The following is a 26,704-nucleotide window of genomic DNA, read 5'->3' on the forward strand; positions in this document are numbered from 1 at the left end:
GAACATGAAAAACTCCAACTTAGTGTTACGGAATTAGAAAGGATAAGCAAGAAATCAGCATGGAAATTGAATTATAATGCATAATATAATAGTGCAGTTCTATTGGAAAAATAAGTCTTAGTACTAAAGTGTTTTAAGAGCCATGCTTCAACTGGAGTGTGTAAGTCATTCTTTCTTAACAGCCCAATCGCCTTAGTTGCTGCTTTTCTCTTTCCTTTGATACATGCTTTACTACCGTTTTTGCACAAACTGTATGTTTTCATTACTTGTTCTGGCTGCTTTTTACTACTCTAGTTAGGTTTACATTGATAATTATGAATCTCACTCTATCTTAATCCACTGTCTAATTCTGTTGGATGATGCTTTTGTATAGGTCTCACGGATTTCATGGGGGCTTTGCAGGGGCTCAGGTGATCACCAGTGTATACTATATCTACTGGACTTTGTCTAAGGCTCTAGAAAGGGACTGTACACACTGTTTTCTGCACTCCTCTGTTATATTTCATGACTCAAAAGAACACTTTCACATAAATCACTTAATTTAGTGATCAGCTCAGTCTCTTTTAGCTTACCTGTCATTAGTGGGTCACAAATGGCAAACAGTAGCCCACAAATATACCATATAGAACAAGTACCTGGACCTATGATACAGTTTATATTTATTACTTTTACTGAAATCACAGAATCAAGTGTTTTAAGATTACAACTGGTAAATTATACATATGTAATAGTTAACAAAACAAAATATTGGCCTTCAATGTGTCATAGTACAGTGTAGACCTTGTACAATTCAGTTCAAATGAATTTATATTTTGCATAACATATTAATTATGGTGTAAACTGGCTGACATAGTAGTGCTCTAAAAATGTTAATTCTCTTATATTAGACACAAATTAGAATGAAAAAAAGTTTTGTGACACATCTTAGTTTTCAAAGGGTACCAGTATTTCAGTCAAGTTATCTATAATGCACAAAGTGACACTTTCCGGAATATGTTGACACCAATAGAGTGTACAAAGAGGCACATGAAAAAAAATAAGAAAAAATAAAGGTTGTGCTTTCCTGTTAGTCTTCCCTAGAATACCTCTCTAATTTTATCTGATGTTAGGCAATGACCTGACAATAGAAATTAAGTATTTTTATTGCTATACAGGGATACACACTGTCTCCAATTTACTTGAATACAGTGTATTATTTCCTATATCTGATGAGATTTTAGCAATGCATATAAGCTTGACTGTCAAGGAGTATGTTTCATATGATAAAACTATTAGAAAACTTCACAGTTCATATGATAAATTGTGTAAACCAGTTCCTATAAATTACAAGAGAAATTATGTTGTCACCTAGAGTGGTATATGTCTGAAGCAGCTCCTGCAAAGCCAAATGATGTAAAAAAAAATACTCTGAATTTAGTTGCACTGGTGTTAGATATACCTACGTATTTTGCCCTGTGAATGGGACTAATGGAGACTCGAATACTTGTTCGTGTGTATGCGTATGTGAACATGTTTATACATACACATGTATATGCAAGCGCACATACAAAAATATACATTTCCATTTAGCTATAGCTAAGTTCTGTGTGTCCACCTATGCATTTCAACACGGACTATATGAGATTCTATCTGACATGTGGAAATGCTTTTAGTGTCCTTACAGCTACTGTGAGCCTCTGCAGACAGGTTTCAGGGCAAACAGCATTGTGAGTTTTGGGTTCAATCTGTAACTCTGTACTGCGCAGAGTGGCTGGACACTATCAAGATGTTTGTTACAGGGTATCTGGAGAGAAGCTCTGCAGCCATTTACCTAGAAGATTAACAAGGTGTTTGGGGCTTTTCAGTGTTTGTGTGCTGCCACTGAAAACTGGCAGAGCTATATATTGTGATGCCAGCTGACTATCTGACAAGTTGTCTCAGGTTAAGAGTCATTACCACTACACATGATAAACCAGAAATGTTTGCATTAGCAATGTTTTTTGAAACAAGAATGCTGAACTACCTTTACTATACAAGCTGGCATTCAGTGTACCCAAACAAAAACAAAACAACAAAAAAACCTTCTTGAAAATGTTACCAATGGCAAGTATGAATGCAGTGATGTACTCTCAATAACTCTATAAAAACTAATCAGTTAATTAAAAAAGGAACAAAGACCTCAAAATCAGCAACTTTTTTTTTTTTTTTTTTTTTTTTTCCCCTGAAAATTTCAGCCCATGCTCAGAAAATCTAATTTTGGCTCTTGCCATAGGCTCCATCTTCCTCAGTGACAAAAAACAGCACAGCATTCATGAACATGAGAAAAAACAGTCACCTAAATGTTTTGCTGAAAACCTACCATTATTAATGTTTCATCCTTATGAATCCTATTTAAAGCCTGCCCTAAAGATTATCAAAGTCAAGGCTTACTGTCATTTCCTGGCATTTTGGAGTGGGTCTTAAAGGAGACCATTACCCATTGGTTGTTGTAATTTTATCTAAAGCCTTGTGGCTGGCTCAGGGTCTTGGGTAGTGCCTTGACGGCAGCAAACAGCGCACACAGAGGCTGAGCTGGAGTTTAACTTGTGTGAATCTAGACACTAATGAGAAAGGTACTTTTTGGTCATTTGAAATAGATTATTTGCTGTCTGTAGTACTGTCCTGACAGTGAAGTGGTTACAGAAATAATTTGTATCGTTAAATAAATTGATTTTATGAGTTTATTTATATTGCATTTTTCACCTCATAATGAGTCCAGTGCAAGTTCCCTTGAGTTCAGCAGAATTTGGACTGGACGAACAGTGGAAGTAAGCAGATACCATTATTTTCAAGGAAATACTTGGAATGCATGCTTGGCTGGATTTTAGTGTCTAACTTTGCCTGACGTGGTGTGATGAGCTGGAATATAATGAAGCAAATGTATGTAAGTATATAAATGGTGAAAAGACTGAAAAGGCAGCTTTTTTAATGGTTCAGTCTACATAAACCAAATCTGGTGCAAATGGTAGAACTCTTACCACCTTCAGTGCTAAATTACCAAGGTGCGTCATAAGAATTGCATGCACCTTTCGCACCTTTATGGAGTCTGTTGTCTGATCGCTTTAGGAGCATGGATGTGTTTTTTTTTTTTGGTGATCCACAGACCTCTAAGACTTGCTAGCTGAGAGATTCTAGAGCTGAAGTGTAACAAAGCTCCTTTGAGCATGAGGTGTCACAAACTTAGAAATCTACAACTTGTCTAAGGTGGTAGCAGAAAAAAGAATATACATCTATACAGTGTGCACACACGTATACACATATACTCCTGTTTCATACAGAAAGATTTCTAAATAAAAACAAACAAAAAAATAACCAGTGCCATACATTATGTAAACTCACAAGGTGTACTTTCAACACAAATTTGAAGCATAAATTAGAGAGAGAGCAAGAAAGAGAGAGACAGAGATGATAGCAAACATTTTAAATATAGAATTTGCACAATTGGTATTTTTGTTAAATAAGAATAAATAAATTCATTACATCCGTTCACATACCAGTTGTAAAAACAATAAATTATTTTATTTTTTTCAGTGCTGTGTTGCTTTTTTTTTTCTTTTTTTTTTTTTTTAACAATTGTGATTAATCCACAAGATTATTTCCTCTCTCCCTTGTGATAAAACTGTTTCCACAGGAGGGCAGCTAAATTGAATTTCAGGTATACAGGCAAAACAAAGATGATAGACTTTTTCATAATGAGGCTGTCATATTTGAAAAGCAGATGCTCGGAAGAACACAGATTTTAAGGGGCTGAACTCCACTGAAAGCATTGGAGATGTGTCCCAAAAAACCTGCAGTGAGTTTAACACTGACTATTGTTTACTTCCATGCACAGAGTAATACTCTGGGCTTCTTAGACTGTGTCTCTATCCAGAGGAAGCATTTTATGAATCTTGTTTGGCATGACTTGGTAGTAATATAAGCAATGTGTGACCAACAAAGAATTTAGTTTGAAACACAAGTTGAAACGACAAAGTCACATACCTTGCATCGATTTTTCATTCATCAGTTACATGAAATAGCTATGACTGAAAAAAGCAAGGTTGGCAATTAGAGTCTGATTACAAAGATCTGCTAAAAAGCAAGTGTTAAACAGAGCAGGCTGGTCTAGTTCATCTTGCATTTTTAGGATTGCTTCCTTTGTCTGTCCCCTTTGCCCTCTCACCATATAAAGGAAACTTCTTTTGCACATATATTTGCTTTGTTTAGTTCCCATATTTATTTAATTTTTATAAATAATCTTTCTACAAAAAAGATAGTCTTGATCTAAGAAAGCTTTAAATTTATACCAGCTTATGGTATTCTTCTGGAATCTGAGTAGCATCCAAAAGCTTTACTCATTTTGTTCGTAATAAATTACTACTATGATGCAAACACAAATACTTGTACGTTCTCTATTCTGATAAAACATAGGAAAAAGAAATGCCACTTAATAAAGCATCTGTATGCCAAGACAAATATTAAGTCTATGCACATTAAATCTCCTTACTTTTCCTTTCCTGATGGTTTATACTTACTATGAACTTTCGTGAGAAGTTCTGAAACATTTGTTTAGATGAAGCAAAAATCTTAACTTTCCAGAAGTTTGCAAATATTCAGAGCCTTGATCTAAGTTAATAGGGTGATGTCAGTTATTAACAAGAGAATTTTCCTCAAGACCCATGTTTTTTATAGGACTACTTCTATTAGGTCATACTATTCTTGAAAACCGAAGATGACTAGTAACATTCCTTTGTAATTCAGTTTTAGGGAGGATGAGGCCCTAACCCTATTCCTGTTTACTTATAATAGAGTACAAAAACAGATATTTCTCCAGTTTCATACTGGTAGATGTAGCAACTCTATGCTGTTTTAAAATCATCACATGCTTTCTAGAATTCACACAAACACGCCTCAGTTGCAAAAACATGTTTATGTCAGCCTGGAGTGAGACCTGACCTTCTCACTACACAAGCCAACATGTTTTCTTTACTGATTTCATGACTGGGATTTTTCCTAGAAGAGTCTAGGGAAGTTCAGTGCTCAAATACCACTGACTCACAGTTGTGTCTGAAAATGCTCCTACAGTTTTACATTCTCCTGGGTGGATGAACTGAAAAATAAAAGACAGATGGGCTTCTATTTTCATTAGCAGATCATGACCATTTCTTTTGGTACCTGTTATTCTAGGGCTTTATTCAAACCCTGATGATAAAAAGGAAGCAATTCTAACAGGGTTGGTGTCAAGCCTCCACCTGTTATCTGTATATGTTGAAATACCCTTCCTCGGTCACACAACTTCAACCAGACAATAATGGGATTCAGAAGCTGCTGCCAAAGAAAATTATTACTAGCTACTGCCTGTACTGTGGAAACAGCCTTATTGATATTGGGTAAGTCTTCCACATCCTGATGTGGTTTGACTTTCTAATGACCCCTCTGCCTCCCAAATGTGGTAGATATACAAAATATGAATAAGTTCTACAGCTTAAAAAAAAATAAAAACAAACAAAAAAATCGACAAACAAAAAGACAAATAGTTACAAACTTTTGCTGGTAAGATGAATACCAGAGTTAGACATGATGGACAAAACAGTGATAAAATATTAACTGCTTGCTGTGTTTTCCGACCTTTATAGCCTCTTCAAAAGATGTAGGTGCATCACACATTGTTAGATTCAAGGTGGAAGCCATAGAGAAAATAACAGAGAAAGCAGTTGTATACAGCCTCAGAATATCTGAGTTAGAAGACACTTGTTTATCTTACCTGTAATTTTTGGTTCTCTAACTAGTTTCTACAAAATACAGTATGCCTTTGTTTTATGGATAAAAGGAACTAGCAGCTATTGTTCATCGACAAGAAAGGCCCCGTGCTGTGACACAGCTGGAGCTAATGGAAAGTTTACTAAGTCGAAGGTATACACATTCTTTCTAGCAGCCAAATCCTCCTGCTATGTGTGTGTGACATACACATAGTAAGGAGCTGCTGATGGTGCTGGTATTTGAGCAATGTACTTGTGGGGATCCCTGGTCTGTGAACTGCTGCAATGCTCCTTTTGAGAATTTCTTGGTGGAAACACAGTATTTGTCAGAATTATGATCTGCTGTCAGGAAATTCCTGGAACAAAAATGCATTTCCTTTTGTCAAAACCAAAAAGTATTACTTTTTAAAACCAGTAGCAAGCTCTTCATTTTCCAGTAAAACATCTGCAGCCATTTCTGAAGACTGGACCAAGTCCACAGGGCTGTAGATATACTTTGGTCAATCACTTTGCTTATATAGTTTGTCTTTTTTTTTTTTTTTTAATAGAACCAAGTGATATAAAGTGACATACCAAATCAAATATATTTACAAAACAGTATAAAATAAGCTACTGTGGTATCATGGGTACAAGTGACATTTTCTAAGGACATACTGTATTAGAGGTAGGTGAAAAACGGGGAGATGATTCTGTAACCTTCAAATATCCCAGGATCCTCCATTCACTAGTTTTTCTTCTTTTTTATTATTTTATTTTATATTTTTGCAGACGCAGAGGGCTTATAACAACTTTAATGCTTAGGTTTTTGACATATTAAGATCACCCTACTATTTTTTAAAGCAGTGCACATCTTCATTTGGTCCAAATAGGCAGATTCTGCCCATAATTTGAGACTATATGTAAGTACATCGAAGCCTTTGCTTCTCTCTGTCTGGGCAGACCTAATACCGGTATGTCAAAAATGGCTTCATCAAACCTCTTTTAAAGAAGATCACAACCACAGGTTAACACTTTTTCAACAAGCACTGTTTAAATGCTGACGGTCTCTGAGAGAGAAGACATCCTTTAGCTAGTTTTCCATGCCCATCTTTGCACTGGACAGTCCTGGTGTGCCATCCTGTGTCACATGTTCGAGAACAAGAAAGCCACGGCCCCGTAACCCACCGGGGCTGCATGAGCTGTGGAGTTACTTTGCTATTGCTGCCACTGCCGGTGACAGAGTTAGTCATTTGCCCTTGCTTCTTTGGCACGAAGAAACTGTAACGGACATCCACGGGTTGAGTTGGGTCAGTTGCAAGTATCTGCACAATAAGAACCTCTTTTGTCGCAGAGTGTCCCATCGCATGCAAGAAATCATCTTTGTGACTCCAGCCACTATAGTTCATGACAGTCCCATTGATGTCAATGATTGTTTCTGAAGTGGAGATCATATATTTTCCATTGACAAGGTACTCACCATTTTTCTTTTTCAGGGCCAGGTAGGCAGTAAACCTGCTCTGGTCCTTAGTCTTGAATTGCCGAACTTTGATGTGAGTTGCCCCTTCTGGGATTTTCACTATATCTGTGTAGCCCTTACTGAATGAGGGGGGAGAAAGAAAAAAGAGAAAAAGAAAGTACTCAGTAGCTGGTGTGAAATAAACCTTAAGTCTAATGAAGTTACTGGTACGATGCATCTTTACTTGAATCCATCTGGCTAGCGGCACATCTAAGATTAGTTTAATTGGGTTTCGTTATTTGTCTTGTGTACTGTTCTTTATGTTCTTGAAGAAATTTCTACTGCACTTACTTCAAATTGCTTAATCTTTAGCATTAGTAATGATTTTACATGAGTCAGATACAAAAGGAATGAAGAATAACAGATAGCTTATATATTTCAGCAAAGGGTGGGAGATATGAAATACGATGCACGTTCTGCCTGCCAAGGAAAGATAATGAGATATGCATTGGTTACAGCTGTTTCTTGCTGTCTTTGCTATAATGATGATTAAGGGAAGCATGAGCAGAGTAACAGCTGGATAGAGGTACCTTGGGAACATTTTAAAATAATCTTGATCACTGAGAAAAAATTTGTTTACTTTGAAATTCATAAAGCCGAAGATTAATTGTTAAGTGTCTAACACAAGGTACACTCAAATGTTTAATTTGTACCACAAAGTTCTCTTAGTTTCTACTTTGAAATGTTTTAATGCAGACTTAAAAGAAGATATTTAACTTTTCTACCAAAAGTGACAAGCATTCAAAACCTGCAAGTGTGCTAAAATTTTTTACTATCTCAAGTATATTATTTGTTTTAACTGTATGGATAAACAGAAAAGTCTGAATGCTGTACAAAGCTGTAAGCTACCAGCTGGACTTTGGAAACATTTATTTTCATTTCTAATTTTGTGATAAAACCATTCTGCAAGTACCTCAAATCTGAAAAGGTTAGTGCTGAAACATCTAGAGGAAAGGGAATGAGAAAATATACTTAAAATGTATAATAGTGAATGGGGTCCCTTGGAATTGTTTAAAGAATAGACTACTACCTTTGCAAATTTTTGGTTGCAAAAGTAAAGACTGCAGAGACTGCAGATTAAACACTAGTGCTATTCCCATGCTATTTCAAGCAGTTATAGGACAACTACTAAAAGTCCCTTGATTTAGCAGCTCTATAAACGTGAAGGAATATGGTGCAAAAAACAGGATGGGTGACTCTGCTCCACAGCACTGCACAAATATTTTTACTTAACAGTTGCCAAAAGAGCTCTGTTAAAACATATTATTAAAGTTACAAAATCATTTCTTCAAAAATTAAAAGAAATGCTAGAGAACGCAACATTTTCTTCAATATTTCATGTGCAAAAAGAAGCATGTGCATCTTTCATTCTCCTATTTCCCAACTTCTGACTATTTAACTTTACAGCCTTTTAAAAAAAAAGTTATTACGAAAGAGTTCTCCAGAAGATTGTGTTTTGATTGCTCTAAGGGAAAAAAGTACAAACAAATGTTGTTATGGCAATTGTCTACAATGGAAAATATTAGTTTTCTCTTACACATTTAATAATTTCCCTGTACATTTAAAATACAGGTTGGTTTATAGTGGATAGCAAAGAGGGAGCTGCTATTTTTCAGTGGAGAAAGATAATTTTACTAGAGCCACTGCCCTTTTATATACAAAAATAGTTTACAGACAATTGAGATTTCACTATTTTAATGAAGTTTTTTTTTTTCTTTTTTTGAAGTCAGTCACTTGCATAAAGGAATCATCTCAAACAATATTCCCAGTAAAAAATAAATTCTTGACAATGCAAATTCAATCAAAATCAAGTTAGAACTGCTTGATTATTTATTACTTTCTATATGGGACAGCTCTTCAAATGCACTGAGGTTGAATTAATATTTTATTCTCTGACTGGTCTCATTTCAGTTAAAGTCATGATTTTTAGAATAAGATGGTACCTTCATAGGTATAATTACAGTAGAATCTCACTGATTCCAAGTATATCTACACTACAAATCTGGCTTCACTAAAATTCATGGAGTCCCTTTAGCATCTTTGCTGGAGCCCGGTCTGCACCACAAGGATCATTGCTAAAGCACATGAATATCTTGCACTGCCTTCTTCATTTAGACAGCTCAGACATTTCAATATTTACAGATTAGAATAGATCTGGTTTATATAAGTACTAAATTGGATGGAAATTCCATTCTTTTTGGAAGAGGTGTTTTGGCATCCCTAGGTGAGTAATCATTGGTTTACTGAGAAGAATATTGGTTATATTTATTTTTGGAAAAAAAAAACACTCAGAGATATTTTTGACTGCTATTAATTAGTACGTTGAAATGTATAGAAATAAAAAGTCATTTCAGGACTCAGATTTCAACTTGTAGTAGCATTCCATATGCTAATTTGGAAGATACTAAGCAAAATAAAGTTTCTGTAAATTTTAAAAGATGGTACACTAATTCAGTTGCAAGATGCTGAGTATAAATGTTCAGCTAAAAGTTCCTAAGAGTAGGTCACTACAGTGGTCCTCTAAAACCTTGGAATCTATACAAATGATAGTAAAAAAAATCTCATTCTTTTATGAACCTTAAGAATGGAAGGGGGAGGGAAACAAGAATTCAGACAGAAGGCAGACTTATTTGACATTGGTAATCTGTAAAAAGCTTGCTGCTGCTCTCAATATGGTTAGGAAAAAACATGGGGATGTTGCTTTTCTTTTGTTCATATTAAGAAGTATTGTAGTTAAAAGCTGAATATTCTGACAGAAAAACGTCCTACAGATAACTGCTATAAATATTTTAACTTAAAAGAAGTACATCTGGAGATCAATATGATCCTAGTGAACACTAAGGGATGTAGAAAATGCCACTTCTGACATTTCATCTAGTCATTTAAGCTCCCTGTATACTGAGTGGTGTGAAAAGGTATTTTTAGGGTATAATCCCTCTCAGCTGCCAAGGACGACTTTTACAGCTGTACTCTAATGTTGTCTGCTGCTTCTCTCCACTAACTTACACAAGGATTCTGTCACTTAATCAGGTGGGATATACTTAGTGTTCAAAGTTAGATGAGATCAAACAGATTCCCAGAGCATAACTTCCTAACGCAGCATCACCTGGGAAATGCAGTTTCAGATACACACGGAGTATTCTGACCTCAACAACTGTCTGATGCATCCCTCTCTTCCCTTCCCTCTCTCCTCTACAAACCACAAGTCATCTGCCACAGCAAGACTGGCAAATAACATAAGATTCTATGCCTTAGTCTGCTCACCTGTATCACTTGTACTTTATGTCAGAAATGAACTAGGTACAGTGTTTTGACAGGTGATTATTTGCAAGTTTCAGGGTATTATTAAGAGGCCAGCTGTAAATATCTGTAAACATCAAGTAAATTGAATTCAGAGAAAGAAGGAAGGAAGGAAGGAAGGAAGGAAGGAAGGAAGGAAGGAAGGAAGGAAGGAAGGAAGGAAGGAAGGCAGGCAGGCACAGACAAGTAGAGGTACTATTTGCACAGCAAGTATTTTTTAAATATTTGCTAATACTCTAGATCAATACCTCTTTTTGGTAAAGGTTCCCATGACCTTTGTGCAGCTGGAATTGTCTCCTCCACATACCCCGCACTTATCATACTGGAGCTTTGAACCGATGATGCCATCACAACCAGTTCGGATGCATTTTCCCCGGACGCAGACCGAATTACTGTATGGTCGACATTCAGTACCATCAGTTACCTAGGTAATCAAATGCCTGTTAGTTAAAATTACCACAGATAAAATAAAAATAAATTGGTTTGTGAATCTAACTGGTAAAAAAAGTTACTTATTTACGTGACCCATACAGAACAGAGTTCCTATCCCGGCAGCCCAGACTGAGTTTCTCTAACATTCACAGCACTAAAGCAGATGAGGTTTAGGCAGGGGCTGAAAGCAGTGACAGATAACTCTAGCATAAAACACTAAAATGACCCTGACTTTAATGATGAGCTTACAGTTTATTAATAATAATGATATCAGTACTTGTATATAGCCTCTCACTTGAGCATATCAGTTCACCTTATTAATGCATATATCCTCATAACATTTAGAGGCAGAAAACTGCAGATATAAGTGTAGGAGACATTTTAGTTCAAATTGCATCACTGCAAGTCAAATCTACAATAATTGGCTAATTATTTTATATTAATTGGCTTTGTATGAGTTACTCTAGACTCCCTTAATATATTAAGACTCCCTTAAATTCAGGGTAAAATTTGTTCTTTTACTCATGGCACTCTTTCTCCTCCAAAGGCCACCAGACTCACAAATGAGTCTGCAGGCAAAAAAACATTTATCCACTACTGAAAAGAAACCTGTGCAGAATCCACTAACAGACCCAGATTTTTATGAACCCACATATTGAAATGTGAAAATACTTGACTAATTTCAGAGGTCAGTTCTGGTCCTACTGTATAACCACTGGATCAAACCATTATATTTAATGACACAGTTAAAACTTTGAATCATATGACTAACTTATTTTCCCTTGCTGTACGGAAAGATTTCTAAGATACAGAATACTTCGCAGCTTGAACATGAAGTCATGATTGGAGATGCCATTACCTTTTGAGAAAATACCACATAATAGCCAGTTCCTTTGGCTCGGCAGGTGAGCTTGCAAACATCTCCAGGAAGCACTCCAGCATACTTGGGGACCCATTCAACAAATGTTTTGACACCCTTTGCATCAGACTGATAGCCATTCCTTGCTTCACACTGCTCTTGTCGAAAAGATTTAGCTGTAGAATTATTCAAATCATTAGCGACTATTGCAGACTGTGCTATAAAAATCATCACGCACTCACACCTATTATTCCAATTTCTTTTTAACTTGATTTTTGAAGTTACAACACTTCACCTCTTTTTAACTTTTTTAGCAATCTTCCCATGCTATGAAGGACTAGAGCTAGCATGATGGTTCATTTTCCAGGACAAATTTCTTTTCATTTCAACGTCCTTTCTGTCTGCAGTCAGTGTGGGGTTGGGGGAAGAATTAACATATTGTATGAATGATGAATGTCTTGCCTTGGTAAGCACATTTTAAAGGAAGTACAATAGATCTTTGTTGTTTCTTTTCTCAGTAGATGTTCAATATTTACTATCTATGAAAACAGAGGCTGGAGCAAGTACATAACATACCATTTACTGGGCAGGGTGTGACATTGCAGGAGCGATAGATGGCCCTCTTGCCAGTGCAGTACCGGCCGTTGTTTCTAGGAGCTGGATTGTTGCAGTGACGATACGCAAACTGAACGCCTCCACCACAGGTACGGGAGCACTGTCCCCAAGGTCCCCAGGACCCCCAGTTACCATGGCTTGATGCCTGAAACATATAGAACAGTGGGAGGTAAGGGTGTGAATAAAGGTGCTAAATCTCAGAGACACTGCTGATGTTTTCCACAATTGAAAAGGCATTTTGTTGGTCATTTTAACTGGGGATAAAAGGCTTTCAAGCCTTCTTTTTTCCCAGTAAAATTTATTTCTGTCTTTTATCTGCAGATTGATGGCACCTGATTTGTAACTGTGCATGCAAGCACAATATAGGCCTTACTCTTAAAGCCAGCTTCAGCCCGCTCATTGTAGAAATACATGCATCAGAAATATGGACTATATTTTCATGTGCTGCTCTCTTATTTTTTGCTATTCCCACCAACAGGCCCCCATAAACTAGCTCCAGGGGATTCAGCTCCCAGAACATGTTCATAAGGCTACCTATGAATAATAAATGCAATTATTATGATGAATAGGTATTGCTCTAAACAACATATGCAAGCGTTCTTAAGCATACCTGAATGCTGAATTCTAAAGGACAAGAGGCAAAATCCCTTATGTTGATGAGGGATGCTACAAATACAACACATGCTACCAATACAACAAACCACCCACAGTTTTGCCAAATGGATTATCTGTCCAAATTGTGGTAGTAGTCTACTAAGTCTAAGTTCAGGTGATCGCTGCTGTTTTTTCCTTTGTAAATAAATCATATTGAATTTCAGAGTGTTTTAAAGGCAGTAAATAAAGGCATAAAACAAAAATGTTGGCAGGGAAAGTGGAGTAAAAGTTCCTTCAGAACCAACTAGTTAACATTTCAAGAATACTGGCAAGAGGTGGAGCCGTCAGATACAGTTTGCAACTCTGCTATTTTGGCTCCCTAAATACAATATTGCAACAATTAACAGACATTACATGAAGAAATATACCATTCTACAAAAAAGAGTGTTACAAAGGCTGTAGCTTGATTTGAATGACTCTCATATTTTGTGTCTTCGCAAAGCTCTGCAAGGCTGTCTCTCTCCTGTAGGTGTAACAGAAAGGGCAGTGCTACTTACTGTCTTCCAAGTTAATTTCAAAGCATTTGAACTGTGCAGTTGGCAATCTCATGAACCTGGCCACTCTCATGAACCTGGGGACTCTTAAGAGCTATTAAGTTGACAGAGGGGATTCTGTCACTATAAGTACAAACTATCTGATCCAGAAATTGTATCCTGTATGAATGTCATCAATCTTTCTCTTCACTACAGTTAGGTCCCTGGACACTTCTGGATGAGGGCTGTGAACTAGATTTACAGATTTAATTTACCTCAGAGTCCACTGCCAAGAAGTCAGGAAGCTATGAATAGTTCCTTGAGAATCTTTCCACACATCCTGAGACCTGACTTATTGAATGGGTGAGTCCTCTAGTCTGAAAGGATGTTCTCAGTTTTCCATGATCGAAGGCTTCCGTACTTCAAGAAGAAAACTTCCTGAATGAAACTTCCTGAAACTTAGTAGCATTTTTCCTGCATCCCTTACCAGTAACACTCCAATTACATGCTAAAATATACAGTAACTTTCAATCTGACTTTTGTCAAGTCCCTTTCCCTCCCACAAAAATCAGTGCCTTTGAGGGTTACTCCTAAAATTCCCTAGGGTCATAGCAGGTAACTTACTGAGTAGTATTTTTTCTTCGTTTTGTCAACACATTTTCCCTGGAGGCATATCCTTCCTTTTCCACATGGTGTCCCTTCCACAGCAGGCAGCTTCTTAGTCAGACATACCATCTGACCTTGACGAACAACTGCACACCACAGGCGAGAGCACACATCCATACCAGGACACACCGTGTATTCGGATCCAAATGCCAATTTGCACTGACGAATGGCATCATAGGTTTGCCCTGGAAGCTCCTCGGGGCCCAGGATCTGCTTTCTTGGTTGGTCCAGCAAACAGTTACCTAAAAGAGCAATCCAATCTATTATTACTCATTACCTTGTTTTCTCTGCAGTGCTACTAGTCTGTCATTCATATTACGAGAACTGATAATGACAGTGAGAATGACAGTGTCAAAGGACACTGATGTCAGTGGAAAGACTCTCTGAGGTGTCTGAGGTTTTGTACAGGTCTCTGAGGTTTTGTACAAGGTCATATTGCAACTGTTGTGTCTCCCAGGAGTATACCAGGTGTCAAGCTATTTCCAGTCCAGGAGTGTAAATTGGTTTTATTCAGGTCCTTTGCTCCTTCATTCTGTTTTCCTTTATTTGAATTGACTCCGAATACATTCCACTCTATCAATATGTGATTTAAGGAATGATCAAGACTCATGGAAAAGTAAACAAAATTCCCATTTGAATTTTGAGCCAAAACATCAGTACTACTGAGAAAGAGAAGCCAGAAAAATCACAAAGAACAGACATCTAGCTCATGAGGCACTTAAATACAACCACCACCACCAACAAAAACAAACAAACAAACAAAAAAAACCACAAAAAGATCAAAGGAAAAACAGAAGTTGCATATTGAAACTAATGTTGGTGGTAAATCTGGACTGGGCTTCCCTTGTAAAGAATGATAGTTGGTGGCTTCTGGAATTAGTTTGAAGAGGGCTATCAATTTTATACAAACATGCACAAAACAAATAAACACAAACAAAAAAAACAGACAAGGAAAAAATAGCATAAATATAAAATACAGAATTGAATATGTGTGTTGAAATATACTGCAGAAGTAAAAATTTGTCTGGCACACTGAAAATGAGAATTTGCATTTAGGTTCTAGACAAGCTACTAATAGATTTTTTTTTTATTATTATTTTTTTTTTTTTACTATTGAAAAAACTCAGTTATTGACATGCAGAACTATTTATTCAGCATAATCTCTTTTACACCCCATGAAAGGGGTATGTGGTCTGGGCAAGCTTCACTTATCTTTGGCCAAAATAACTTAACACAATTTACATCACTTTGCAACATACACCAGTATTCTTTGGTTGGATCATGAATGAAAAAAGGCTATCTAGAAAAACTTCACTGTTTAAACTAACTGGAACTGAATTTCAAGCTACAGCAGTGAATTTAAGTAAATCAAATACCCCATCACTCAATGGCTTTTGTTTTCCCTCTAGAACATACACTGTAGCTTTTTTTTTTTTTTTCCCCTCTTAAGGCTAAGGACAATTAGCCAAATGAGCCAAAAAGTCTTTCTACATCATCGCTTACTACCAAAAAGCTATCTTGTTAAACTTTTTGTATTTATCCTTTGCTGACCCAGATTTACTCTAGCCTTATCTTTCATCTGGATTATGCTAGCTTCTTAAATAGAGACAAGGTGTGCCAATGCTAACCGATGAACTGAGCATCATGAGATAAAGGCATTTGAAAGTATCCTAGCATTCAAAGTCTTTTATAGTATAAAATATTAAAGATATGGTAAAAAGTGAAGAAGCACAGATTTTTTTATTCCTGCGGTTGTGCTATTTTTTAAAAGCAAGAACAGCAATTCACTACATTATAATGTACAGAACATGTATGTACTACTACTCTCATTTTTTGTCCTGAGTATCAAAGAACATTAGGGTGCCTTGGTCTAGAGCAACATACTTGACTGATGACAGTATTAATCAAGACACCTCATTCTCTTTCCTCAGTGTTATGTGCAATATAGCCTGGAAGGCAGAATAAAATTTGTGCAGGAAGCAGATAACCAGGATATAAATTAATTAAATTAGAAATAGTCCTTTCATTTTTTTTTATTTTTTTTTTTTTCAGGTTACAAAGAACACCAAGCACTCTGACAAAACACAATAAATTGCAAGCAATAATACTACAGTCTAGTGGCTGGCATGACAATAAACGCAATTATTATCTTAGGAAAGAGTTGGCTAAAAGCAGATGGAAATAAATGTCACTGTATTCTGGACACTAATTGAACATTTTCTTTCTAAATGTCAAACTGCTGTCTGGGGTCATCTTATGAGTGTAAAACAAATGGTGATATGATGACAACGATGATTAAAGTTCTCAGAGTGGGCCTCGGGAGACAGAGAATCAGCATATTGATCATCCCCAGCCCTCCTGGTTGACCTTGGGTGAGACATTTATACTGAAATTTACTTAGCTGACCATAACTGTATGTAATGCTGGTGTCTGCAATTCAGTCAGCTGTCATATGCTTTACTAGTTAGTACAGGCAAACGAGTCTGTGGTGTAATTCAGGGCCACTAATGCAACTGATGACATCAAACCACTTATGCTATTGATTACTCCCCTTCATGATGCAATGGGAACTTAAAAATCTGCTTTAGGTGGAGCTACCTACATAGCAAATATACACTTTTTATAAGATGAATCTACTTATCAATACAACTTTCCAAATATATAAAATACGAATCTCAGTTCTTGACAAATGGATGTCACAAAATTCAACAGTTATGACGATGTTTGCTGTTAGAGTGGTATGGAGCAAGTATTTAAATCTATATAGATAACTTAAAGCTTTGACACAATATTGACTACTTGTTTATAATAAAATACCACTCAAAGATCCAGGTTTCTGGACTTTATTCACATTTCATTTTGTTTAGTCATAAGGAGCAGTGGATGAAGTACTTCATATATTTATTTCCTCACACCAATACTGCTATGCCTGGTTTATCACAAAGCACACTTCATAAGCTCATGCCCATTCAAATCAAAAGCACTGTGCAGAATGCTTATGTTGCACATTAAAGAACGGAAGAGTCTCTTCTTGCTCAGTGTTTTCCACATAAACTTCCTGTGACTATACAAAAACCACTCACAAGCATCTTAAAAGAAAGCCTGGTATATGAAGATCTGCATTTTCTCATCATTCTGTTGTAACTGATATTTTGTGCCTTCTTTGACAACATTATGCCTGCAGCACTCCTCAAAAGTACATCTGAATGGGTATTTTTTTTGTTCTCTGCTAGCAGTACTCGAGAGATATAGGATTTTCTCCTTTCAATGGGAAGACTACAAAAGAGCACCTTATCTAAAACAAAAAGGGAGAGAAAGCATAGTAGCTACACAAGTAATAAGTAAGTACATCTGCCACAGCTAAGGAAAAAAAAACTAAGAACCCCAAAAGCAGAAGTATGCTCATTCTGAAGCAAACATGGAAATATGGCACATTTGCTCTGTTTTATTATCAGCCCAAAGCAGTCTGAAAGGTGGCGTCATGCTCTACTAGGGTTCTGTGGCTTTTGGTATACTCAGTATGTGTTACAAATGAGAATTACAGAGCTATGGATTTATTCACTGGCTGGAAGAAAATAAAACCAGAAGCAGTTCCATTCCTATAACAATACATGTCCTCTCAGCACAATAATTTGAAGAAACTGCACTTTAAATCATTGACCTTCATCATTATTTCATAGATTGTATTTGTGTTTTGCCAAGACAAATCTTTGATTTAAAATAAATAGCTAAAAATGTTAAACTTCAACAGAAAAGGAAAGCTGTTATGTAGACAATGTCTCTGAAGGCTTAATCTATCAAGAAAACAGATTTCCTAAAAATTGTAGTTTTGAAATTGTAGCAATAGTATCAGTAACAAAATTAGTTCATAGATCTGACTGGAGGTTCACATTTTCTGTGAGTTATTTTGTCCTATTGATAACTCTTCGAGACTACACGCCTGAGTGGTAACTACTCATGAGTATCAGAAAGGGCAATATACCCTAACCCATCCGTTAACAAACTGACAGATCCTAAGCATTTTGTGTGCAGCGAAGAATACATGACTTTGTGAAAAGTGTCAGCAATGGAGGACTACTAAACTTCTTGTGCAGGAAGGCAACACTCATGCTGAACATGGAAACCATAATGCAGCCCTTAACGATTTAAAGCGCCTACCGACTTGTGCTGAAAAAAATGGCAAAATCATATTTTTAGACCTGTAGGACAAATTGTTACAGCCCTGCTTAATTTCCATGTTCAGACTAGGATCAGACCATGGATAAAAGTCCAAATTTTGAGCATTCTGCAGTGCAAACAAGCCAAAGGTAAGATGTATGGTAGAAATGCTCTTTCTTTTTGTTATTATTGGAGGAAGTAGCTGGCTGGATGCATAGGAAGGTGAAAAATCCAGATCACAAAAAAAGGGAGAAAATGAATACAACATTTCAGTTTGGATTGGAGATTAACAGAAGAGGATAGATATAGATACATACAGACAGATATATTCATAGATCTTTATACTCTGTACATGGTCATACATGGGTGGTGAGGAAGGTCCCTTTTTTACCCCAGTGAACACATACTGTAAAATTCCCAGGTGAGAAGAAAGGCAATGAATGTACCTAAACTCAAAAAGGAAAGATCTCTTCACATGTGGAAACTAACTTGGTAATATTAAGTCAATGCCAGAGTAATATGGACCATAAAATAGGACAGCACAGATTAATGGATCTAATAAAACTGGAGAGAAAAAATGAAGTCATTCTCCAGATAGGAGAAAAAAGGAGAAAATATTTCAGAGAGCACTAAAATTAGCCAACACAATATTTAAAAGCAAAAACTTTACATTCAGCAGACTTACCATACTTTTCATCCATAAGTATTTCAGTTACTATAACAACTTGATCCATTCATTCAGTTATGTCATTTTTATCTCAGCTTTTTGGAATTTGAACGGTTTAAGAACTGCAGTTGCTTTGGAAGCACAATGCAGACTTTAAAATTCATTTAAGAGTGCAGACTATTATTACTACTTGGTGGAAAAAATGAAAGTTTTGTACTTATTCTCCAAAGGGTAAATGACATGTTTAACGAATATTACTTCTAAGACTTGGAGGGTAAGCTGCTGGGGCAGAAGCAAACTTTTCTCATGTACAGAATAGAAGAGTCTTAATACTTGCTTATGGCTCCTTTACATAAACATAATAAATATTGTAATAATAAATGCTGTAAATGGTAAGAAGAACATATACCCTTTGCTCATATCTATCATTGCTCATATAGTCCAATGCTATGTAGATCATAGTAACCTCAATTGCTGTGAGGAAGAGGAATTTGCTTGTGTCCTCTGTTTAAAATACTCTCTGAACTCCTATATGTGGCAAAATTATATTTTTAGACTATATTATATTTTAGATTATATTTTAAATTTTTAGAAAAAAATATATTTTAGATATTTTAGGGAAGAAAAGTCTAATTTCATGTTTAAAAAAGAAAAAAAACACACTCTGTTTCAAAACAAGTTACTGCCAGCACATGCTCCATCAACTCTGTTCTTTTCTTGTGCATTTGAACCATGCAAAGTCGGGGTGAGACCCTGACAGTCTTTTAGACTTTCGCCTTGTTTTGCAAGCACTTCCAAGATAGTTCTAAAGATGAGCAAGGAAAGAAAAATCTGGCATAAAGTGTTCTTATTGCAAAAATGGATTGCAGCAAAAACTGACATGTAACTGATGCAAAGTGTGTGAAGCAAAAGATACATACCATGACCATCATCAAAAAACTCTGTTATAGTTGCTGAAGTGCATTTGGACCAGGGTTTGGAAGCATCAATGCTAGTCAGAATGGAGGACATTAGGCGCTTATCTTCCATGGAGCCAAAGTTTTCCTCACAAAATTTGGAGTCATCGTGGGAGAGACCAAGCAAGTGGCCTGTAGAAATGAAACAAATATATAAAATGAAACAATTATCCATAGCAGAGTTTACCAGCTGGAGCTCACAGTCAAAGTAAAATGAAATGCATTATTTTTTTCTCAAATTTCCAACAGCAGCCAAAAGCTTGAAATCTGGTATCTGCTCAAAACCAAAAAAGGTGTAACAGTTCATACCATTACATATAGAAATGTCCGCAGCTTACATGCCATGAAATTGTGTTGATTTAGATCTGATGAAGACTACGGTGAACTGTACTTTTTTATATTAGCCATGAATTTAGTTTTCAATGTTTACCAAATCATCTGCTGCAAGAAAGACTGATACTTCACTCTACAAAGAACTTCTGTGACTTCTTAGAAAGGTGTTACATGATTTTTCGAAATGAACACAATGATTTTTATTTATGGAGTAACTAAGCAAACTGTATGTGAATTCTTACACTGCGCTCCTCATTGAAGAGTGGCACCTGGACAAATGAGAGCCAGATGTGTGCTCAGGTGGCCAGAAGGCTAACAGCATCCTGCATTGTATAACATGGCCTGCAGGACTAAAAAAGTGATTGTCCCTCTGTACTCAGCATCAATGTGCTGGAACATGTCCTGAAAAGGGCAGCAAAGCTGGTGAAGAGCCTGGAGAACAAGTCTTATGAGGAACAGTTGATGGAAATGGGACTATTTAGCCTACAGAAAAGGAGGCTTAGGGGAGACCTTCTCTCTCTCCAACTACCTCAAAGGATGTTGTAGCAGGGTGGAAGCAGACTCTTCTCCCAAGCAACAAATGATAGAACTAGAGGAAATGGCCTCAAGTTGCACCAGGGGAGGTTTAGGTTGGATATTATGAAAAAAATGTTCACTGTAAGGGTTGTAAGGCATTGGAAGGGGTTGCCGAGGGAAAAAGTTGAGTCAGCCTCCTTTAGAGATCTTTTCCAAACTAAATGATTCTATGTTTCTACCCTCTACAATATATCAAACAACTGGAATAATGTTTTCCAATAGCCTCTTCCATGTATTGTGCCTTATTTTGTGGGAGGGTGCTTTTTAGTATTGTTTTGGTTAGGGTTTTAGCTTTATTTTTAAAACTATATGGTATTGGGTATTTATATCACAGAACACAAAACAATGTGAACACAGAGCAGCACATGATGTAACTTGCAAAAATCCTGAATAAGATTTTTGAATATGATAGGTAGAGTTCAGGATTTTTGAATATGATAGGTAGAGTTCATTCCAGTGATAGATTATTTCCTATAAACGTTGCAGCAACTTTCACTGTAGTTCAAAGATCCCTACCCTCTCTAGCCTTTGGGCAACAATAACAGATTGCAGGCAACCCACTTTGTTCCCTCTGTAAATATCCTGTTTAACATTTCCATGCCCACAATGGATTATCTCATTGCCAATTTACTATCCAAGAGGTAGAAGACTGAATGGGTACCAAAGCTGTAGGGAGCTCAGGCCTGAACTTAACATTCACAGCCCAGGAGATGGTTTGTTGGACATCCAGGGTTTGACCAAGAGGGCTTTAATGATAAAGGCAAAGACCACCAGCCCATCACAGCCACTGCAGAGGAATAAATGTGACATAGTTTTATGTTTTGGTATAACTGCTGTACCCTAGCTTAAAAGTGGCAAAAGTAGAACGGCAGAATATCATACTCTGATAGCCATGACAACAGTAATAACAATTACAATGCGTACAATACAGTCTGGAAAAAGCAGAGTATCAGCAAATATCTATTTTCTGCTATATTGTTATCATCTGCTTTTGGGGAGAAGCCAAGAGGAAAGAGATGGAGGCAAAACTCACTGTCTAGCCATACTTGAGATTAGGAAAATAGCTATCCAATCAGAAATATATGATAAGGCTGCAGAAGACCAGAAATCATGGTTTCTGGCAGCCTTACTCCCAGTGATGCTGGGTTCCTGACCTAAGGATGTAGCTACAGCAGATGTGACAAGAGGCCCTTGATCTGTCATTTCAGTTGAACCAGTGATGACAAAGAACAGACAGTCTTACATCCACAGCTACTAAATCTGCACTGGAGGGGAGAAGGAGAATGAAGAGAGCATTTCTTTTATTCCTCTCTTCTCCTGATGTGCACACATTATCATAGAAACACAGAATCATTAGGGTTGGAATAGACCTTCAAGATCATCTGGTCCAACCATCAATTAACCAATATCATTCAGCTATAGCTACTATTTGAAGAAAAGGCCCTATAATATTATACAAGCTATCAAGAATTTATTCAAGCTACCTGGGTTAATGGTGATAAGAGTCAAATAATTAATACCCCTTTCCTTGCTGTTATTTGCTATTGCCATGCTGCACTGTTGCGTTCACAAATACATTCCCACAGGAACAAAGTGATTCAAACTTTTATACCAAAGGCACATCTAATTACTCCTGTGTTTCATATGCTAGATTCAGGACTATTATTTTCTTATAGGTAAAAACACTTTCCTCTGGTGATGCTTATTATATACGGGCCAGATAATGCTACTTTTATTTTGCACTGTCAAACAGGCTGAATGTCAGAAGGTACATGCCAAATTTCAATCTGATATAGCATTACCAAAATACTTGCTCTGAAGATATGACATCTTTGTTTTATTTAAGCCAAAAGCTGGCGTTGAGCAAAATAATTCACTAGTAGGACTATTATTTCAAACAGACACATTTCTCTGACAAATAACCAAATAATCAGTGCATCACTTCTAACTTTAAACAAATTCTCTGGGTGTCACAGGCTAAGCATTTAATGAATCAGCAGTTACTGTGCCAATGAGGGCTACCTCCAACTTTGCCAAAGTCTTAATATGCTGACAATGAATATCTTCAGGAAATATGAAGATGGTGTTGGTTTTGGCTGCCTTTATATAAGATGTTATCACTATGCTCGTATTCATGCTAATGCAGTGAATGGCACCAGGTCACACTGCATGTCTGAGAAGAACAACAAGCACAGCTGACATGTTAATGAATCTCAACAAATATCTAGTAGTAATATTACTAGAACAATTTTCTGCTGACATTATGTAACGTTTTGTAGCAAGTTACACCAGTATTCTGCAAACATAAGCAAACATTTACTAGAGTGGGCTTTAGACCCATCCACTAACTTTTGTTGAGGTACTCCTGTATATACAGCGTGGTTCCACACTTCAATCAGGTCTGCATATACACTGTTTTGCTGAGTTGTTCAGGAGTTTCAGCCAGTTTCTTGTGATTTACTTGAATCTGTCCAGTTGAATATGCATATATTTCCAACCAATTAAACAGAAATATTTGCACAAAATAAGCCCAACAAAAATGAAAATACCATGTTGATTAGACCTAAGTCTCACTATAGCAACCTTCTCTGAGGCAACTTGTATGCTTAAAGGTCACAGGAAGAATGCTTTTGTATTTATTGTCCCAAGATGGCTCATAGTTTTAATTTTAACACTGCAAGAAATTACTTCACTGCAGCATGTTTGTGAAACAAAGTAATGAGGTTCTGTTAGTGAAAAAGAAGTTTCATTTTAAGCCACTGTACTTGGTACTGAACAGCTCTGTGTGAATAACAAAAGCTGGAGGACAGTTCTAAAAGGTACATCTGAGTAATGCTATATGTCACAGAGTGCATGTTTGGTGTAGGATATGAATAATAGTTGGATCTGAAACAGCAATTAGAGAGCCTAATTCTTCAGAGTGCTCAACATTTTGTACCATCACTGAGAACTACTCCAAACTTGGTGATATGAAGTATTGAGTCTTGTAGGGCTGAATTCAAGTTTCTTAACCTTAACACTCTCTTGTACCACTGCAATGCTCTTACTTAAGATACAACTTCACTTCTATAAGAATCCCTTTCTTGCCTAATCATTCTTCTCTATTCCTAACTGACAGAAATCCTACATGAAAACTTTTTTTTTTTTTTTTTTTTTTTTTTTTTCCCCCCACAGTTTTTAGCCCCTGCTCCATTTGCAATGAGATTTGTAAAAAAAAAAACAAAACAACTTAGCTTAGACTACCTAGCTGTCAGAGCAATCTGGTCACAGCACATTAAACCATGAAATCCTATAGCTGGGCAATGTGAACGCCCCTCACCTGAGTATGTTGTGCTTGAGCTTGCTCTTGGCTTCCAGGCCTAAAGATGGTGTAGTTTTTGTGCTTCTTTACTCTTCTCTCCAGCCCAACCATCCTCTCTTGTGTTCTGTGAGTTGAACACAATGAGGATGGACCTCTCCCTGGGCAGGAATCGGCACAGCTGATGTTGGAGTGCTGGGGACCTAGCAGTGGAGCAGCCTGCTGAGGATGAGGGAAAGCCCTGACCAGACTCAACAGCCCTGAGCTACAACACCTCCAAGATGCACTGTCTCTACAAAGAATATAACTCCTGAACTGCATCCTGAAATTAGTTTCCTTCCTTTCCTTTTTCCTCCTCTGTATAGGACAAAAAAGAATATCCTTCATAAACAAGGAGCAACATTATAGTCAAATTTCAAGCTCTTCACTTTGAGCAGAGAGGCTTCAAGTTTCCCCATAAAATGGTTGCAAATTAATCTCCCTCTTGGAAATGGCTGGACAGTCTCTGTAGTTCAGAATAAATAAGATGAAATGCTTCTCAGGCAACTATTCAACACAGAACATTTCAGCCTAAATACTTTGGCAAGAGTACAGGAAACTGAAAAAGGGTCATCTTCTGGAAAGTGTCAAGCTACTGGCTTCACCTTTAATTAGAGTGCACTGTAACTTCTAAACTTCATGGTGATAAATGAGGTGAACTGAGGACATACCTCATTAAAAGTGTCTATTTTGTCATATTAAATTAGGCCATTGTTCTAATGCATGATAAGAACTAGACACTAGACTTAGCATACCTAAGCTTTTTGTGAAGCTTCTCAAAGTATTTGTAAATGTCTCTGACTACTTTTAAAATTAAAAAAAAAAATCTTTGAACAAGCATAAGAAAAGAAACAGTGAATAATTTCCAAAATATTGAACTCTGATTGTCAGCATTTGAGCTTCTAAATAAGCCATCAATGACATGAGTGAAGGTAATATCTGTTCATGGCATTAAATATATGAATTCTATCTGTCCATATTGATTTGCCTGTTAGCTTCGTATATATGTTTACAAACACTGAGAATGCAACTTTGAAAGAATTTTATGAAACTAAAATTCCCAATTCTTATCACAACCTAAATCTTTCTCCATCCTAACTTCTACTTTTAAAGCATTATAGCCAGACTCAAAACAGTTTAAAATATATGACAAACTTCCAATGACTCTTAAAACTGTTTTGGCTTCTCATTAGAAACAATCAAAAATCAAAATATCACAGCAATCTGTGACCTCCAAGGTATTCTATTTTTAGTACAGATGTAACAGCAACAGAGTACTTCTACACCAGTGCCCTTCATCCTTTTGGATCTAAGAACTAAGGTAGGGACACTTCCCTTTCTACTTGAAAAGTCTGTCCCTTTCCCACTCACATGCATGAGCATGCTGGTATTATCACATATTGCTCAGGATATTAGGGTAGTTACTGGCATTGACTGGTAAGGGTGCTTCTTGTCATAAGAACCAAAGTGAAAAGGTTATAGGTGATTCTTCAGGAGATCCTCTATGTAAGCATGAATTAATTCCAGTGAAAGCTTTGGGCAAAAGCTAAGAGATGTAAAGAACACAAATTTTACAATGAAAGCTTTTAAAAAGTATGCCAAATTTAGAGAACTTCAAACCAGGCTATTCAAAAAAGAAAAAGGGCTCCCAGCAGCTGTGTAAAATGATGACTGATTGAGAACGGGTTAGTAGATCATCTCATGTTTTCTACTTAATGAAGCATCTTACTGGTGTTGACAATTCCCACTGAGTGAAAATGACATAATATAATTTTACCAGCAGGATGGTGTTTAGTTAAGTTATGCTGTAGGAATGCACAAAACGGTAAAAGAAACAGATGGAGAGGAGGCCGGGGTTTACCCTACATGCAAATGAAGAGGAGCTAGTCTTCTTGTAAACTGTTCCCTTCCCAAATGGCCAAAAGACCAACCAGCTAGAAGGACTGACAGCCTTTCCTAACAGTCTTTCATCTCCCCCTGAGGTAAGAGCAGGTGTGACTACATCAGTAAACTGTCAGAACAGTATGAAAGCAACCTGCAGACTTTGGACCCTAATATATTTTGGAATGTAATCTGCAAGGGACTCTTGGCACAGCTCAGTCTGTTTAGATCCTCAGACAAGAAATGAAAGAGTCAGCAGCAGCCATCAGCCCCCAGACCCTAGTTCACTTTCTGCATTCCTGATAGTGAACCTTGCACTACACAGGCTTCCTTACCCAAACAACTATTGAAGGCCAACACCTACTACAGCCCAACAGGGAACAACCCCAATGGGATCAAAAATGAATTCCTGCATCTGGTAGGAATGGGCCATATATTCCTGAAATAAGGTGGGAATACGCCAAAGCATTTATGGAAAGTCAGATAAAATTTCTGTCCTCGCTAAATATCAGGATGCAAAGAGCTCTGCAGGTAAATCAGGAGCAC

The 26,704-nt window shown here is 36.8% G+C and overlaps 1 protein-coding gene across 1 annotated transcript in view; it reads right to left on the reverse strand.

Moving 5' to 3' along the window:
- Nucleotides 1–642: 642 nt before the first annotated feature.
- Nucleotides 643–26,704, reverse strand: part of ADAMTS5 (ADAM metallopeptidase with thrombospondin type 1 motif 5) — a 47,737-nt gene continuing 21,675 nt past the window's right edge. The window contains exons 3-8 of the mRNA XM_084492744.1: nucleotides 19,996–20,163; nucleotides 14,209–14,492; nucleotides 12,419–12,602; nucleotides 11,843–12,018; nucleotides 10,800–10,975; nucleotides 643–7,331 (exon numbers count right to left, since the gene is read on the reverse strand). Of these exons, the coding sequence (XP_084348870.1) occupies nucleotides 6,761–7,331; nucleotides 10,800–10,975; nucleotides 11,843–12,018; nucleotides 12,419–12,602; nucleotides 14,209–14,492; nucleotides 19,996–20,163 (1,559 nt within the window). The 3' untranslated portion in view covers nucleotides 643–6,760. The remainder of the gene's footprint in view (nucleotides 7,332–10,799; nucleotides 10,976–11,842; nucleotides 12,019–12,418; nucleotides 12,603–14,208; nucleotides 14,493–19,995; nucleotides 20,164–26,704) is intronic.

This window comes from Aythya ferina (assembly GCF_964211825.1).
Source record: "Aythya ferina genome assembly, chromosome: 1".
In the NCBI taxonomy this organism is placed as follows: Eukaryota; Metazoa; Chordata; class Aves; order Anseriformes; family Anatidae; genus Aythya; species Aythya ferina.